At 40.9% G+C, this 17,713-nt stretch overlaps 7 protein-coding genes across 9 annotated transcripts; 6 read left to right on the plus strand and 1 right to left on the minus strand.

Moving 5' to 3' along the window:
- Nucleotides 1–141: 141 nt before the first annotated feature.
- On the plus strand, nt 142–1,346 carry LOC129795671 (enoyl-CoA hydratase, mitochondrial). The gene is made up of 2 exons (XM_055837136.1): nt 142–366; nt 468–1,346. The coding sequence occupies exons 1-2, from the start codon at nt 282–284 to the stop codon at nt 1,253–1,255; spliced, it is 873 nt and encodes a 290-aa protein (XP_055693111.1). The 5' UTR covers nt 142–281; the 3' UTR covers nt 1,256–1,346.
- A 171-nt stretch (nt 1,347–1,517) lies between these two features.
- Nucleotides 1,518–8,264, plus strand: LOC129795640 (RNA-binding protein lark). Its single transcript, XM_055837094.1, has 4 exons — nt 1,518–1,881; nt 2,909–3,686; nt 7,348–7,667; nt 7,730–8,264. The coding sequence occupies exons 2-4, from the start codon at nt 3,024–3,026 to the stop codon at nt 7,818–7,820; spliced, it is 1,074 nt and encodes a 357-aa protein (XP_055693069.1). The 5' UTR covers nt 1,518–1,881; nt 2,909–3,023; the 3' UTR covers nt 7,821–8,264.
- A 691-nt stretch (nt 8,265–8,955) lies between these two features.
- On the plus strand, nt 8,956–10,731 carry LOC129795654 (protein OSCP1). Its single transcript, XM_055837112.1, has 2 exons — nt 8,956–9,606; nt 9,681–10,731. The coding sequence occupies exons 1-2, from the start codon at nt 9,498–9,500 to the stop codon at nt 10,586–10,588; spliced, it is 1,017 nt and encodes a 338-aa protein (XP_055693087.1). The 5' UTR covers nt 8,956–9,497; the 3' UTR covers nt 10,589–10,731.
- Nucleotides 10,732–10,788: 57 nt separating this feature from the next.
- Nucleotides 10,789–11,533, plus strand: LOC129795728 (eukaryotic translation elongation factor 1 epsilon-1). The gene is made up of 2 exons (XM_055837206.1): nt 10,789–10,985; nt 11,060–11,533. The coding sequence occupies exons 1-2, from the start codon at nt 10,905–10,907 to the stop codon at nt 11,474–11,476; spliced, it is 498 nt and encodes a 165-aa protein (XP_055693181.1). The 5' UTR covers nt 10,789–10,904; the 3' UTR covers nt 11,477–11,533.
- Nucleotides 11,534–11,621: 88 nt separating this feature from the next.
- Nucleotides 11,622–12,620, plus strand: LOC129794419 (enoyl-[acyl-carrier-protein] reductase, mitochondrial-like). Its single transcript, XM_055835171.1, has one exon. The coding sequence runs from the start codon at nt 11,622–11,624 to the stop codon at nt 12,618–12,620; it is 999 nt and encodes a 332-aa protein (XP_055691146.1).
- Nucleotides 12,621–12,747: 127 nt separating this feature from the next.
- LOC129795531 (SET and MYND domain-containing protein 4) lies at nt 12,748–14,879 on the plus strand. 2 transcript variants are annotated; one of them, XM_055836913.1, is made up of 2 exons: nt 12,748–12,848; nt 12,940–14,879. In XM_055836913.1, exon 2 carries the CDS (start codon nt 12,981–12,983, stop codon nt 14,742–14,744), a length of 1,764 nt encoding a protein of 587 aa, XP_055692888.1. In that variant the 5' UTR covers nt 12,748–12,848; nt 12,940–12,980; the 3' UTR covers nt 14,745–14,879. The 2 variants fall into 2 exon arrangements, with proteins under 2 accessions (XP_055692888.1, XP_055692889.1); XM_055836914.1 differs by having other exon boundaries at nt 12,772–12,848; nt 12,969–14,879.
- Nucleotides 14,756–17,567, minus strand: LOC129795639 (guanine nucleotide-binding protein G(o) subunit alpha-like). 2 transcript variants are annotated; one of them, XM_055837093.1, is made up of 3 exons: nt 17,378–17,567; nt 16,116–17,300; nt 14,756–15,491 (listed from the first exon to the last, which is right to left on the minus strand). In XM_055837093.1, the coding sequence occupies exon 2, from the start codon at nt 17,236–17,238 to the stop codon at nt 16,159–16,161; it is 1,080 nt and encodes a 359-aa protein (XP_055693068.1). In that variant the 5' UTR covers nt 17,239–17,300; nt 17,378–17,567; the 3' UTR covers nt 14,756–15,491; nt 16,116–16,158. The 2 variants fall into 2 exon arrangements, with proteins under 2 accessions (XP_055693068.1, XP_055693067.1); XM_055837092.1 differs by lacking the exon at nt 14,756–15,491 and adding an exon at nt 15,527–15,994 and having other exon boundaries at nt 17,378–17,551.
- Nucleotides 17,568–17,713: the final 146 nt, after the last annotated feature.

Below are 17,713 nucleotides of genomic sequence, written 5' to 3' on the forward strand. Positions count from 1 at the left end.
TTATTTTATTTCTTAACAATTTAATTTATTTAAAGCAATTTAATTGAGAAAATTGAAGAAAACTCCATTAAAATAAACAAATAATTAGAAAATGAGGTTAGTTTTTCTCCCGCCAGGTGTGTCCCAAAAACCCTTGAAAGTGTCCCAATGCCTCTCTGGATAAATCAGGATAGACCCCCTGGGCATTCTTGGATAATCCCAGTGATTGCGTGATCGTCATATCAGTGATCATCTGCTCTTCATTTTCTCTGCATTTTCCGGTATTTCCCAACTGTGTCAGGATGGCAACTGTTACAAGACTACTTGTGGGGCGCGTTGGCACCCTCGCCAAAGCCACCACTGCTTCCCATCTTCGTATGTTTGCCTGTAAGTAGCTGCTTATCAGTTTGGGGCCGCATTTAGTTACGTAACGGGATGGGAGCGACCTTGAAATTAATCACTTTCTCTGAACTAATCTCCCTGCACAGCTGCACCGTCATTTGAATTCATTAAGACTGAGAAGAAGGGGGAGAACAGCAATGTTGGCCTCATCACACTGAATCGCCCCAAAGCCCTCAATGCTCTGTGCAATGGGTTGATGACGGAAGTGAGTCAGGCACTGGATGCCTTTGAGGCGGACAAATCCATTGGGGCCATTGTCATCACGGGGAGTGAGAAAGCCTTCGCTGCTGGAGCAGATATCAAGGAGATGCAGAACAACACGTACGCCGGATGCATCCTGGGCAACTTCCTGCAGGACTGGACACGCGTTGCACGTACACAGAAGCCCGTGATTGCAGCTGTGAATGGGTACGCCCTGGGTGGTGGCTGTGAGCTTGCCATGATGTGTGACATCATCTATGCGGGGGATAAGGCCAAATTCGGACAGCCGGAGATTGCAATTGGCACCATCCCAGGGGCTGGTGGCTCCCAGCGCCTAACACGTGTTGTTGGCAAGTCCAAGGCAATGGAGATGTGCCTCACGGGAGACATGATTACGGCCCAGGAGGCGCACAGCATGAACCTCGTGAGTAAAGTTGTCCCAGCCGATAAGCTCGTTGATGAGGCCGTGAAGCTGGGTGAGAAGATCAGCAAACACTCCCCCCTCATCGTGGCACTGTGCAAGGAAGCCGTGAATACAGCGTACGAGACAACACTGGCTGAGGGACTCAAATTCGAACGTCGTCACTTCCATGCCACCTTCAGCACCAAGGATCGCAAGGAGGGGATGACTGCCTTCGTTGAGAAGCGCCCCCCAGTCTTCACAAGCGAATAATTCGCAGAAAAATATATTTCATACAAACCGGAAATGTGCATTTATACAACAATTTTGTAACAAATTATACAATTTATTTGTTTGGATAGAATTAATTGTGTTTTCTTAAGATCCTGCCTGTCTCAAGGAGATTCAAGGACATTAGAAACATTTTCCGGGAAAATTTGGGTTATTTTTCTGTGGAAAAAAGATTTTTTTTTTTCATTTCATACGTCAAGTGTTGATGCAAGCGACGAGATTGCAAGATAAACATAGAATCGTCGATTGAATCATCCGTATTTTCATGTGCTTACTCAAGTTATTTTTGATGTTGAATTTTCACAATTTTCAATGTTCTTCAGCCAATTTAAAACAAGCATCGCTTTATTTTCCATCATAAAAACATAAAGAGTTCCCAAGAAATTGTTACTTTCCCGACATTTCCTTTAAATTAAAAAAAACCGATGGGTTCCTTTCTAGGACACCTTAATGCATTTTTCATGTAGTGGTGTCAAGATGGGAAAGTTACTTTGACTTTTGAGGAGCTTTTTTCACTGTGTCCATTGTGCAAAAGTGGAAAAATACAGCGATTTTCATCAAAGGACCCCACCGGAAGCGCAGGAAATCATCACACTTCCCAAGCCTAGGTAAGTACAGTTCCCAAGACGTTGAAATTAATCCTTTGAACGTTCAAATAGCGCCCCGAAAAGTCCTTTGAAAATTTTCCCATGCGGCGGAAAGAAAATCCCCATATTTCCGGATTTTTATCGTACTTCCGTTCCATGGAGCATCCTGAAAATGTTGAGTGTACCCCCAGACGACACTGGGATGCATTCAATGGGGCGTTGGGGTATCGAAAAGACGTTTTATTTGGAGCTTTATGCAATGACGCCGCAAAAGCTTCAGACACGAAGGCCGGCTGATTTGTAATTCCGCCGCGGTTCATAAAATAATTATTTTTTCAAAGAAAAACATTTTATTTTGCTTTCCGGGTGGTTCTGGGGGCGGTCAAGGAGCCACGAGGAAGTTATTTGAGGAGTGTTTTTTGGAGAAGTCTTCTTTTCCTCAAAAACCGGTCATTTTAAATCGGCGGCGATGTCAACCGACGCGGCGTCGTCTCCTAATACGTGATTTTTCCCACAAAAATTCAACGGAAAATTACGAAAAGCCCAAAAGAAAGTTTTTCAAAATAATTTAGAAAAGAAAAAATAAATTCAAAATACTTTTAAAAGTAAACCTTTAAGACACAAAACCAGCAAAAAGATTTATTTTACTACGTCACTGTTTTAATACTTTTGTTAAAAGTGCCCTTACGTTGATGATCAACGAAAGCCCACTATTATTCCTCCAATAGGAGTTTATGAAAAATTTTTTTTCTTAAATGGATACTTTAAAAATTCTATTTAATCACTAAACGTACCTACCTAACCTACCTATTATTTATTATCTTCAATCTTTTATTTGAATAAAAAGTTTCTAAAAAAAAAGTATTTATTTTGTAATCGTTAAATACGTTAAAGAGAGAGAGAGAGAGAGAGAGAGAGAACCACAAAAAAGTTTCAATTTGCATACATTTAGGGGCAAACAGAAAGTGCTAAAAAAAAGCATTTTTTGTGCTAAACAATAGAAAACAAAAATTCCTGATAGTTTGCTCGTTTTCTATATTTTTCGTAGAACGTGTGTTTTCCGATAGAGACGCGCGAGAGACGTCGCGAGAAGAAAACTCTGTGTAAGAACAAAAAAAATCGCAAAAATCGTGCGAAAAGAGAAAAATTGAAAAGAAATAAAAATGCCGGGCGCTGGAACATTCAAACTCTTCATCGGGAACATCGATGAAAAAACCCAAGCATCGGAATTGCGGCCGTTATTTGAAAAGTACGGCACGGTGGTTGAATGCGACGTTGTGAAAAATTACGGATTTGTTCACATGGAAAATGAGCAGCAGGGACGCGATGCAATCCAAAATTTGAATGGGTACGTGGTGAATTCGCAGCCAATGAAGGTGGAAGCCGCGAAAAGTCGTCGAGCCCCAAATACGTCAACGACAAAAATCTTTGTTGGCAATCTCACGGACAAAACACGCGCACCGGAAGTGAGGGAGTTATTCCAGAAATACGGAACGGTGGTCGAATGTGACATTGTCCGGAATTACGGCTTTGTCCATCTGGATTGCGCGGGTGACGTGAACGAAGTGATCAGGGAGTTGAATGGAAAAGTTGTGGACGGGCAGCCGTTGAAAGTGCAGGTGTCGACGAGTCGCGTGCGTCCAAAGCCAGGCATGGGTGATCCGGAACAGTGCTACAGGTGCGGTCGTTCGGGGCACTGGTCCAAGGAATGCCCACGGCTCATGTTCTCGGAGCGCGGATATCGCGGCGATAGGATGTACCGCGATCCATACCCACCCCCGCCACCGCCGCCATTCTTGCGGGACAGGATCATGGACGGATTTCGGGTAACCTTCATCACCTCACTTTTTTTTCTCTTTTTTTTCTTTAAAGATGAGACATTTGTCTCTCTATTTCATCACCACAACCCAACGACATTGCATACATGTCCTCACAATCATTTTTTTTTACCTATATTTTATGCGATAGATCCTCCATATTGTTTTACTTAATTTCCCTTAATCACCCAAATTTTATTGCAATCCTTAATTTTTTCTCCTTGTTCCTGTCTCTGTGTAAATTGAATGAAATTAAAGAAATAAGACAATAATTGTTGATTAGTCCAAAAATAATTTTAAAAAAAATTCAATTTCGCACTGGAATCAATTCTGGCAAAGACTTTCCCAAAATGTGAAACATCACGTTGACATCTTTCACTTTTTTTTAAATGTGTGAAACATCAGTGATAATGTTTCATTAGAAAGTTTGGGACAACCACACAATTTCGACAAAGTTTTCTGAAATATTTCTCTGAAAATGAATAATTTCTAATCAAAATATTTTGATGTTTTTGTTCACAAAGATGCCAAAGAAAACATTTAGAATCAGTTTCATACGGAAGTGAAAGGGTTAAAACTAATCGACGAAACATTAGCGTGAATGTTTAACACGTTTAGAGGGAAAATGCAATGATGACGTCATTGCTTGCATTTTTAAATAAATTTCATAATTTGTTTTTAACTGCAACATAGGTACTCAAAAGTCTTAAATCTTTGATTTTCTCTACACAACATCCCATCTGATCCTTTTTCCTATTTTTTTTGTTATTTGCGCTTCTGTGCATACCACGTTATTCATTGAAATAATTAAACACGATAAAACGAACAAATTCGCGCGATAGACGATAAAAGAAATTTTTTTTTTGAAGGAAAAACGATTAAGAAACGATTTGGCAAAATTTCTATCGCGATTTTGTTGGTTTTTTTTTTATTTCATTATATCTCTTATCGATACGTGAAGAATGAAATTGAAGTGAAGTTTTTTCTGTAAAAGGTACAAAATGTTTGATCCTTTTAGAGACACGCACATTATCCTGTAGCCTTGTTCTTCCTGTCTTAGACTGAAGTATGTTTATGACGTCATTAAGTGTTTTGTGGAATTTATAAATGAAGGCAAATTAGTCACAAAATACAATTAAAATTCCTATGAGATTTTCCTTATTTTGTGAAGAAATCAAGGGAAGGGAAGGTAATATAAGGAAGTCCTTAAAAGCAGCATTAGATATTTTTTCGCAAAGTTCTTTAAAAACAAATCTTGTATCGATTAGGAAATATTTTTTAAAAAAAAGTTTAATTTTTGGTCAAAGGTTTGGGCGATCCAGACTAATTTAGGATGAAATTCACTAGTCTGAAGAACTTATAAATTTTTTTTTATATTTTCTTAAGAAAAACTAGGTCTTTAAGAAGTCTTAAACTTTCTTTAAAAAAAACTAAAGATTTCTTAAATTATCTTAATAAAAACTAAAATTTTCTTAAGAAAAGCTAAAGATTTTTTTATATTTCCTTTAAAAAACACTTATGATTTTTAAAGTTTTCTTTACAAAACTAAAGATTTATTAAATTTTTGGCGGTATTCTAAGATAAATATAAAGATCAAAATAAAGAAAAAAACCAAGATTTGGTATTCTACTTTAAAATTCCAAGAAATTTTCAGGATAATCTTGGAAATTCAAAATATTTCAAGATTTGGTATTCTAAGATAGAGATTTACGGTCGAACCATAACCTAAAAATCTTGTTTCTTCATACAACTTCCAAGACTTTTAGTATTCTGAGATACGAATCAAAATCAAAATAAAGATTTACAAAATGAGTTGTCAAAAGAGACTTGGATAAAAATATTCCAAGATTCTGTATTCTACGATAGAGATTTACGGTCTTATTATAACGTAAAATGTCTTGGATTTATGTGAAATTCCAAGACGGTTTTAGGGTCCTTTGAAAAATTGGTTTTTAAATGAGGTAAAGGCAATGTAAATTCAGTATGGGAGATATGAAAACTCTTGTACAAATATGGGATGCAGATGCAAAATGACGGGTTTTTGCCGGAATTGTGTTCACTCCATCTTACTAATGATAGAGTGACCTCCGGGTTGTACCAGGATTGTCAAATCTTGGACAAATACGTAATGTTGGTGCAAAATTTTTTGTTTTTCACTGAAATTGTGGTCACTTCTCCTTTGTAATGGTGGAGTGACCTCCGGATTGGGGATCTCATCCCCGGATTGTCACATCCTGGACAATCCTGGGATGCTGGTGCAAAAATGTTTGTGTTTTGCCGGAATTATGGTCACTTCTCCTTTGTAATGATAAAGTGACCTCCAGATTGGGGATCTCATCCCAGGATTGTCACATCCTGGACAATCCTGGGATGCTGGTGCAAAATTGTGGGTTTTTCGACGGAATTGTGGTCACTCCTGATTGGTAATGATGGAGTGACCTCCAGATTGAGGCTCTCATCCCAGGATTATCAAGTCCTGGACAATTAGGGGATGCTGGTGCAAAATTGTGGGTTTTTCGACCGATTTATGGTCACTTCCTATTAGTAATGTTGGAGTGACCACTACTCTGGTGAAAAAGCCACAATTTTGCACCAGCATTCCCTAATTGTCCAGGGCTTGATAGTTCTGGGATGAAATCCCTAGTCCGGAGGTCACTTTATCATTACCAATGAGAAGTGACCACAATTCCGGCGAAAAACAAACATTTTTGCACCAGTATCCCAGGATTGTCCAGGATGTGACAATCCGGGGATGAGATGCCCAATCCGGAGATCACTTTATCATTACCAATGAGAAGTGACCACTAATCCTGGAAAAAAATTTAAAAAAAATGCCCCAGAATCCCAGGATTGTTCAGGATACGACAATCCTGGGATGAGATCCTTAATCCGGAGGTCACTCCATCAATAGCAAGAAGAAGTGACCACGATTCCTAAGAAAAATTTAAAATTTTGCAGTAGCATACCCCCCCCCCGCCAGTTACCGCCAAATTATCATAATCTGGAGGCAGAAAGCACCTCTCCGACAATATTCATTCCATTCCCGGAGCAATAATGCCTGGGAATAATAGCCGAGATTATACAATCAGGGCTCCTGGATGTAATGGCAATAGGGAAGAAATTCCCATGAAGTGTTTAAATTTCGTTCAATTGTCATCCGAGAGCGAACGAGAAAGCGCAATAGAAAAAATTAATGCGTTAGAAAGAGATATCGCTAAAGTTTTCTTGGCGCGAAGCTGAAAACAAGAAACTGACAAGTAGGATAACGCAAATTTTGATTTTACTTTCCTGGATAATTCGTCGTAAAGTAGAATACCGAGAGTCTTGGTCTTTATTTTGATTTTTATCTTGATCTTGAAAGGTGTCTCTATCCTAGAATACCACCCTTTGTTAAGAATAACTAAAGATTTCTTAAAACTATCTTGACTAGTGAATTTCATCATAATTTATCAAAACTTTAAGTCCATTTCTGAAATTAAAAAAAAAATCCTTAATTAATAAAGAAAAAAATAAATAAATAAAACATTAAGAAAATCACGAGAAAACAAACATCAGCGTCCTTTTTTTTTGTACAGCACAACATGGTGACATCCTGTGCATTATTTGCTGGTACCTTTGTTAGGGAAGGATGGGGGATTGTGGTGAAATGACGTAAATGTGATTTTTGCAGGATTCCTATGACAGCTACTACGATAGACGCTATGACGATGGCAGGGATTTGTTTGAGCGACGCTACTCCGGAATGGGGGCAATGCGTGGCGGAAGTGGCTCCGGAATGGGGGCGAGGGAATTTGCAGGAATGGGCAGTATGGGGCGTCGTGAGCCATTGCCCCCACTCCCGCCTCTTGGACGTTCCGGAAGCTCAGGTGGTGGTTCGGGGTTAGGTTCAATGCGTGGATCCCTCAGCAGTGGCAATGGTTCTGGATATGATTCAATGTTCAGCCGAAGAAGTCCCCCACGAAGTGGAAGCAATGGAATGAATCGATTTGGGTAGGAATTAATGGAAAAATTTTCATTTTTTTTATGTTTTTAACATCTTTTTTTTTATTTAGAATCTATGAGGACTTTAGTCGTGATTCCTTCGATGATCGTCGCCCAGGGATGAGAGGACCATCTCCGACGCATCGTTATGCGCCCTACTGAGACGAAATTGATCCATATTTCTACTACTATTGACTTTAATTTTTCGTCAATCATTCTTTTTTTTTTAATCATAAATTAGTCTCTTTTTTTAAATTTAAAAATAGTTCTGCAGAATTTCCATAAAAAATTCTAATAATAGAGTTTCTATATTGTGGAATTTAGTGTGCGCCTGTTGAGTTTTTTGCAAGGAAAATTGCGCAAAAAAAAAGATTTTGCGTGGATTTTATATTAAAATCGTCTTTTAAAAGAATTTTTTTCACATCACCGATTTTAAAGGGATTTTAATGAAAAAGAGAGAGTTTGATTTGGAAAAGAAAGCATAAATTATTTCCCACCCATTAATGGTGAAATCACACAAAACATGTACTATGGGGCTTAATAAGTAGAGATTGTACATGAATTTTATTCTGCAAATTGTGAATCAATAAATGGATTATAGACGTATTTTTTGTTTGTTTTTACTTTTGTGAAATACTCAGATTACGTTTTCTTCAGATCTGGTGAATCCGTTCAGTATGTAATGCTAAGATGGCTACTGCAGTTCCTATATTAGAATCTTCTTCTAATCGTGACACAAGAACATATTACTGATGAAATCTGATCTTAGAAACAATTCCTACACTACAAATCAGTAGAACATGCAATCAGGTTTGTCTCTATTCACAGATCTATGTGCAGGTAGTCTTTGGAGAGTCTTATTCCTAGTTTTTCAGATCGATAAACGTAGATAAATGAAGTATTTTAAAGGTTTGGAGTAAGAAAAATGTATTTTTTTTCTTTCAGAAGAGATTTGTAGGAGATATAGACTGTGCATTATGGCCAAAGACTTTCAACTCCATGATCGTAAGATCTGAACTCTGGACCTGTGCCAGAGACTATAATGAAAAAGGAAACCTCAGTTAAGCGGTTTGAATTATATTCTCAAATAACAGTGTTCGGAAAACTTACGAAATAAAATAATATTTGAATTTGGCGCGCACTAAAAGTGGTGAATTCGAGTGGTGAAAATAGAGAATATGGGGAAAAAGGAATGATTCAGCGGCAAAAATGACAGATCGGATTTGGAAGGCAAATTGTACGGATGCAAACGTTCTTGCTCTGTAATAAAGTGTAATTTATCGCCTGTAATTCAGGAAGTTTCGCGAACAATCAGCAACCAAAGATCTGTGCCAGTAGTTAGGCTAGCACAGAGGTGTGCAAATGAGTGAAAATTTTATTTGCCAACGGATAACCCTAAATTCACTGAGATTGTGGACACTAACTTGGCGTCAGTAAACAATTAAGTTTGCAATTCCCGCCTTTTTATTGCCCGAGGAAGAGGGAAACCCATACCCTCGAAACGTCGCAAATAAAATATACTATACAGTGAAAGTAAATAGATTTGAGGTCTTTTCCGTGTTTTCCCCAACAGTATTTCGCAAATTATGCGACCGTGAGATGTATACGAGAACAACAGTATGGTGTAAGTAAAGCAGGTGTGTCAATAAACTCCTTGTGGACTGGTCATCTGTTACGTGTTAGAAGCTAATGTCCTTATGGAACAAAACTAAATGAAAATATGTAATAACAAATCAATTTGGAGTTAAAATTAAACGATTTATTACACCGTTGCTAAGGTAATCAGGATGTATCAACAACATTACCGTAAGTAGGTGCTAATAGGAAGAACGAAAAAAAATGTCTCGTGGTAATATTTTTCTCGTAATAAATCTGGGATGTGAGATGCTGTATGTGATTGATCAGAGACTCAAAGCACAGTGCGTGAATCTCGAGAAAGCTGCTCAAGGTAAGAGAAAGATCATTTTGCTGTGAAAAATCCTCCTCATCTCACTCAAGAGCATCCCAACTCTCGCATGGCAGTTCTGCGTGATTTGACGGGAGTCCTGTTGGATCCAAAATTCCTCATGCAGCTCATTAGCTCCACCGATGGCCCCGAGAATCTCCTTACGGGTCAGCAGTGTCGCCTACTAATGTGGGATATAGCATCGTGCTCCCTGATGCGCCTCGATGCGACGTCGTATGAGAAACTCTGGGATCTCATGGTGGTGCTGTTCAAGTGGCAACTGCACATTGCAGCAAATCACCCGGAGAAGCTGCTGGAGATCACCCTGAGGCATCTCGATGGGATTGGGAAGCTCATGACGGAAATGCGAAAGTCCATTCTCATTGACTGCGCCAAGAAGGCCATCATTGATCACTGGGATGGGTTGGAGTGTCCCCAAAGGATGGGCGTTATGCGATCCCTCGTGAAGTGGTTGCGTCCATTTCGTGTGAAAATCAGCATTCTCCTCAGGTTGGGATTGCAGCAGAACGATGGGAAATTCGTGGAAGTCGCTGATGATGATCCACGACAATTCTACACGATGACCATCGGGGAGAATATCTATGCCAAGAGTGCCAATGTTGGGAGGAATCGTTCAGCTGGACACCAGAGCTCCCTATCAACGCTCCAGGCGTCCACAAATGACTTAACCACCCTGGCGGATCAACTCACCGTACCCAGTGACGAAGGGATGCAGCAATCAACTTACTGTCTTCTCGACAATATAATCTTAAGTGCAGCAGATGATGATACGGGCAGGGATGCAGCAGTGCAACAGCGAACGCATGAATTCGTTCGTATCACCTCCGAGGACACCATTGAGAGTCGCCTGCAGGATTTGGGATTCGCAGCAATGGAAACAACAGAGGAAGCTACACAGGAACCACAATTAACAGCACATGAGCAACTTCTGCAACTTCTTGACACGGAAAATTCCGAAGAATGACTGTAATACTCTAATATTCAGAAGCTTCTTTGCAATGAAGCTCTATCTCTTGTTAAAATGGCAGGAAGGAGGAGGAATTAAGAAGGGAAATTACTTTCTTCTCTCTTTGTTGAAATTAAATTAAATATGTATTCAATAAATTCAAAAACCCCGCTGTTTATAAATCAACCAACGGCCTCGTAAAATCTCCAGCGCAGGCTGTTTATTGATCAGCCCCGGCGTGTCATCCTTGCAGTAAGAGATTTGAAAGGAAATCCCTTCCAGCACCAAATTGTGATCCCGAAAGTATTACCGGAACATCAGGAAATAGCGAAGAATGTCCCAAATTGAAATAATTCAAAAGATCTCCAACTACCTCCACGTGGATCCGGGAAAATTATCCCAGAATCGTGAGAAGGTTAGTAGTTTTGCATCCTGGGAAGGTATCTCAACAGAATGATCCTAATTTGATTTTTTTTAACGTTCATCCAGGTGGTAACAAGAACACTCAATGGGGATAAACACGTCATGGGATTTGCAACAATTCTCGGAAGTTTAGCTGGGAAGAAGTATAAGAATTTGGAGGAGGAGTGTTTAGTACGGCAGTGGATTGAGTACTGCAGCTTGCATGCGAATCCCACTCTCCTGACCAATAGGAGTCATCAAAGGTGCCTCCTGGAGGAGTTAAATGCCTACCTTGCTACACGATCGTACTTTGTTGGTCATTCCCTAACCCTAGCTGATGTTGTTGTCTTCTATTCCCTCAACCAGACCATTGCAAGTTTCCAGAATTCAGATAAAGAGAAATTTATCCACCTGTCGCGGTGGTTTGATCACATCCAACAGGTGGAGAGTGTCCGTCAGGGGATGATGCTTGTGAATTTCACATCACTACGCACAATCCGCTGAATGAGCACGAAATCTCAATGCCATCGCCATCGTTAATAAAGATAATGAGAAATCTTACCTTTAACCTTTTCTGCTTGTCATTCTCTTCCCACTTGTGCTTCAAGCTCACTGCACCTGTTGTCTGCGTGTAGTGTTGTGCGAGACAATGGATCAGGAAGTTCGTCAATTGTCCCATTTGCAATTTGGGCCACCACAGGAGGTGGTACAGCTCGAGAGGAAAACCCTCACGCAGGAGTTGCAGGAGACGGAGATTTTCCTCAAAATTCTCGCATCTCCCGTCAATTCAGCTGATCTTATCACAATCACGGGCAAGTATGCCATCACCCCACTCCTTCCGTGTGTTCCTGGCAATGAGTGCGTAGCTCGTGTTGAGAAGATCGGAAGTGCCGTGCGGGATCTTGCTGTTGGGGATCTTGTTGTACCCTTTCGTAGTGGTCTGGGGACATGGCGCTCCCATGGGATCTTCAGTGCATCCGATTGGTTCCGTATACCCCCAAGCATGGACACTGTGGCAGCTGCTACCCTCACGGTGAATCCCCCAACAGCCTACCGGATGCTGCGGGATTTTGTGGCGCTCAAACCCGGTGATACAGTCCTCCAGAATGGGGCCAACAGTGCTGTGGGGCAGCTTGTTGCACAGCTATGCCGCAAATGGGGCATAAACTGTGTGGGCGTTGTACGTGCACGCCCAGACATTGATGCCCTCAAGACGAAACTCAAGGCGGGCGGGGCAACGGAAATCTACACCGAAGAGGAGTTTGCCAAGACGGAAGTCTTCACGGATAGTCTCCCAGCCCCGAAGTTGGCACTCAATTGCGTCGGCGGGGAAAGTGCGGAAAATCTTCTCAATGACCTCGCACACGGTGGGTACTTTGTCACCTACGGATGCATCTCGAGGCGCGACATAACCATCCCATCTTCCGTCTTCATCTACCGCGACATCAAGTGCTGCGGCTTCTGGCGCACAAACTGGACACGCGAGAATCACGGGAATCCCGAACGTGTGCGCATGCTGGAGGAGATTGTTGCCATGTACCAGGCGGGTGATCTCACAGCTCCTGATGCCGAAATGATTCCCATTGAGAACTTCCAGACTGCCCTCGGGGGTGTCCAGGGGAAGAAATGTATTATTACTTATGAATAAAAGACAATAGAGAGATTTTCTTGAGATTGAGTTTTCTTTCTTTTCCTTTGTATACTATCTAAAATCTCCAGGAAAAACCTTTAAAAAATATTTTAAGAAGAAAATTTAAGCGGAAAATTCAGCCGTTACAATTTTCCGGCACTCCGCCATTCAACCTAACCTCAAATTTTCTCAGCGCAAAAAAAATCTACCGGAAAGATTGGGATCAGGAAAAAATTCTCCAAGAAAGTAAGTAAAGGACAAAAACATCCTTAATTTCCTTAAGGAAAAATTCCATTAAAAAGATCAATTTTCCTTCTAATAAAAACGATTTTTTTAGCTCTTTGAAACCTCCGCCAGGTCCGCCAGGAATGCCCAAATATGGCAAAAATGGACTACCAAGAAATTTATGAGGAGATTATTCGCATCCTGCGGGAGGGTGGGACTCTCGAGAAGATCAGCCTTGACCTTCACAATATGCGAAAGAATAAGCAGCCAAATAGCGACAAGGTGGATTATGTATTTGAATTGCTGCAGCAGAATAATCTCCTTCCGGATGCTGCGGAGTATGAGGAGGTGAAGAGTGATGCTAAATCTGAAGAATTCCGTCAAGTTGGGAATTCGTGCTTCTCCCTGAAGTCCCAGAAATACATTGAGGCCCTCAAAGCGTACAACAAGAGTATTTGTTTTGCTGTCTCGAAGGAGAATCTCAGCATTGGTCTGGCCAATCGATCGGCTGTCTTCTTCGAGATGGGAATGTTTGCGGAGAGCCTCGAGAGTATCCGTTTGGCACGTGAAATAGGCTACCCGGAGCGATTGAAGGAGAAATTGGAGCGAAGGGAAGCAAAATGTCACGAAGAATTGGCCAAGAAGCCCGCAAAAGAGGAAAAATTTGTACCAAAGATTGACTTACCCGTGAATGAGAAGATACCTTTCCTGGCCAGATGTTTAGCACTGCGGGAAGATGGTGCCTTTGGGAGGCATGTGATAACACAGGAGAATATCCCAGCTGGAACAATTATTGCCATTGAGGAGGCTTTCTGCAAAATTCTCACTGATTCCGGGAAATATCTACGGTGCTCTGCATGCCTGGCTGAGGTCCCTCATCTCCTTCTACCATGTGATGGATGCACACAGACAATGTTCTGCTCTAAGGCATGCCAGGAGATGGCTTCTGCTGATTATCATCCCTTTGAGTGCCCAATTAGTGGATCATTGTTTAAGATTCTCGATGATAGTCTCTTAATTGTCTTCCGGACGAGTATTTGTGCCTTCCTTGCGTTTCCGGATGTTGAAACAATGGGTCCAGCATTGGAGAAAATTGATCGAGAACAGAAGACCGTCTTCAGCTACGACTGGACGAAGAAACTCTCCCCGGAAGAGCTGTACACACCCATCCACACCCTGGCTACGAATGAGAATCAACGGGATGGAGATTATCTATTCAAGAAGTATCTCATTGCTTGTCTCATGTTCAACCTGCTGAAGCGCAGCTCCCCCGTGTTCAGCCAACGCTACCTCACCACCCCAATGGGAGAGAATATCCTGAAGAATGTCCTGTTCCGGCACCTCCTCACCGGTCCCACCAATATGCACAGCATTGGTGCCATTGAGGATACATCAGATCCGGAAAATTCAATAGAATACGGCGTCGCTGCTTATGGCTTCCACAGCCTCATGAATCACTCATGCGCCCCAAATGTCACCCGAATCTCCCTCGGAAGTGCCTCCGGAGTGGTCACAATCAAGAACATCTCACGCGGCGAGCAAATTCTCGACAACTACGGCTACCATCACAGCCTAATGGATCGCACAGCACGCCAAAGGGAAACCCTCCGGAAGTACGCCTTTGTGTGCCAATGCACCGCCTGCATTGAGAACTTCCCCCTCTACAGTGCCCTCCCACTCCCCATAAACATCCCCCAACCCCTTCCGCTACACAATCAAACCCTCGCGTGCCAGTACTCCCGGGAATTCGGTGAGAAGGGCTACAAAAAGATCACAGGCTTCATCCGGAAGTTTGGCTACCTCTATCCCATCCTTCAGCTGTGTACCGCCGAAGAAGGTCTCAAATTCTGCCTCAACATCCTCTGCGAGAATATCCCGCTACAGCTACGTGAGAAAATACGTCTTGTCTCCAAGTAAAAAACATTTAATTTTTATTTAAAAAAAAATATCATCTATTTATTAAATTTTAAAAAAAATTGCATTAATCACAATGTTTTCGATGGAAAAAAAATATTTTAAGAAAAAATATAATAAAGTCCAGAGAAAATAAAACTAATTGGTGGTTTATTTCTGCAATAAATAATTCGAGATTCAAATTCAGTTTGATTGAAAAATAAAAAGAAAAAAAATGTCCTCTATTGGCTTCAAGCTGACCGTTAATTTTCATAATTTTAATTGCTTCAACGTTTCACCTTACTGTACTAACGAAACATTAGCGTAAATGTTTCATGCGTAGAAGAAACAAGAAGCAAATAAAATTAGGAAATCGTAACTGTCGCTTAAGAAATCCTTAAGGAAATTAAAAAAAAATATCTTGAGAAATCTTAAATTTTTGCTTTAAAAAAATGAGAATTTCTTAAGGAAATTTACACAAAAAAATATAATAAAAATTAAGAAATCAAAAGTTATTAGCTGTTTAATTCACGCACTAATTTCCCGACCACCCTCTACCGCCAAAAATTTTATTTTCTCTAGACTAGAGAGATCTCTCAACTATAATCTACTTTTAATATTTAGAAAAAAAATCTACAAACTACTGAAAAAGATTTTTGTAAAATAAATTGTAAAAAAAAAATCAATTTAATCTCAAAGAGATTTTTTGAGGCAAAATTGAGAATTTTCGGTATAATGTATCATCCAAATTGCATGTTCCGGATTTTGGCACTTGTGGAAGTTTTTTTTCATTTTTTTTGTTTTAAAAAAAAAAAGCCATCAAATGTGGAAGATCCCTAAAAACGATCGCGAAAGATCATGCCGAAATGCAATATAAACTTATATTCTAGAATAAATAAATGAGATTCAATGGATTTCTTTCTTTTCTTTTCTTTTGACAAATGAGATGAGATCATTTGATGTGTTCCAATGGTCTCAATTTAGAGATCATTAAGATGTTAAGATTGCATATGTTGATGCATTGACAGGGAGCTTTGAAGCATATGCTTGATGCATTGAAAGGGACAATATGTCAAATGGCCGCCATTTTCTCAAATTTTTTTATAAAACTTTATTGGCTTTTTTTCTTTGTGATCCCAGCGGAAAATGGTGAATATTTTTAGCGATTCTTTATCCTTTTTTGATTCCCTACAAGACTGGGTGGGTCAAAATTATTTTCTCCGTTTTCTCAAGTTAGGTACTTGGCCCATATCAACTGCATGAACTCCTTTATACTGAAAATTTGAAAGAACTGAGAAGAATATTCTAAAAGAGAGACCATTTGGAACAACTAATCGCAAACATTTTTAGTGATCTTCCCGCAGAGTTAAGGAGCAAAGATTAATTAATTCTTACCGGAATGTCTGCAATGTATACATAATATAGGCAAAGGGGCACTTCATAGGAGTGTCACATTGCCCAAATTCTCCTTTATAACTGTCTCCATTACAACTTGGAAGACAGTTTGAACGTTGGCAGTATCGGTGGCGGTGGTGAAGTGTGGGCAGATAACTTTGCGATCATTGTGATTGCGCTGGAGGAACTTTTTCTGAATGAACAATGCTGCCTCATCGATATTCCGATCGGGTCCCTTGTAGTCGGGAAAGAAGAGCCTCAAATGGCGTCCGGAGGACATAATTTTATCCCGAAATAGGTCCAATTTGTTGAGGAAGAGCACAAATGAGGCCTCCTTGAACCAGCGATTGTTGACAATTTGCTCAAAGAGATTGAGACTCTCCTCCAGTCGATTGACTGTGTTGTCCTCCAGGAGGGTCATATCAAAGCCACTGAGTGCCACCACAAAGAGCACCGCACGAACATCTTCGAAGCAGTAAACCCACTTCCGGCGCTGTGATCTCTGCCCCCCAACATCATACATGCTAATAATGTTGTCATTTATGCGGAAATTCGTCTCAATGATCCCATTTGTCCGTACACGTGCCCTCAGGACATCCGTGGGCGATGGGATGTAGCTGTCGGCACAAATTCTATCCATATTATCGAATAAATAGAGAGCTGAGTCATTTAGTTCGTAATCATAGCCACGTGCAACAGCCAGGCGCACCCCACGATCCTTCCAGAGAATCCTCAATGCCATTCGCACCTTTTCGATAATTTTGAATTCCATATCGAAGCAACTTGGGCTCGCGAGTACAATTTCCGCATAAATCTTATTGGAGGCATGTTCCAGATTGATCCGAAGCAGCCCCATGCCACTCAAGACGTACTTCATGCTTGACAGCAAATTATCCAGCACAGTCGGCCGGAAGGCGCTCAATTCGGCCGCTGTAAAGCCCTCCGAGTGGATGATCTTCATCTGCTTCACCAACGTACTCTTCCCACTCTCACCGGCGCCCAAAAGGAGAATCTTCAGGATACGCGGGTGCTCCTTGGCGAGTTCATCAAGTTGCTTGTCGATCTCCTCGCTACGACGCCTCGCGGTGATCTTATCACGCTCCACAGTCATACAAGCCCCCATTTAGGGAGACTAAATTTGCAAATTCACTGCGTTAGATATCGGCCGTACAGATCCGGAAAAACCTACAAAGAGCCCCCCAAATGCAAATAATAACAATGAATCGCCATGACGCTCCCCCTGTCGGTGTGCCCAAACTTACTTTCACCGCCAATCTCATGTTCCACAGACAACGCACACACGTTGTGGGGCAGGAAGTGGCCAGGATGCACCTTTTACCAACTACTTGCGTATAAAAAACCGCCAAAAATATGCGAAAAAAGCATGCAAAACAGTTGTAAACAAACAATTTTGTGACAATGCTGCTTCACCTTCTTCTTCTCCTTACTTTCACTTTGCATTCGCGATCATTACGCGATCTTTACGCGAGTTACGCGATCATGCCAATATACCGTAAGAGGGGGGAAGTTGGATCGTATTGAGTGTAGGTAAGGAATAATAAATAAATCAGGATAAATATGATTCGAATAGGAACGTG

Source organism: Lutzomyia longipalpis, chromosome 4 (genome assembly GCF_024334085.1).
Source record: "Lutzomyia longipalpis isolate SR_M1_2022 chromosome 4, ASM2433408v1".
NCBI classification, from domain to species: Eukaryota; Metazoa; Arthropoda; class Insecta; order Diptera; family Psychodidae; genus Lutzomyia; species Lutzomyia longipalpis.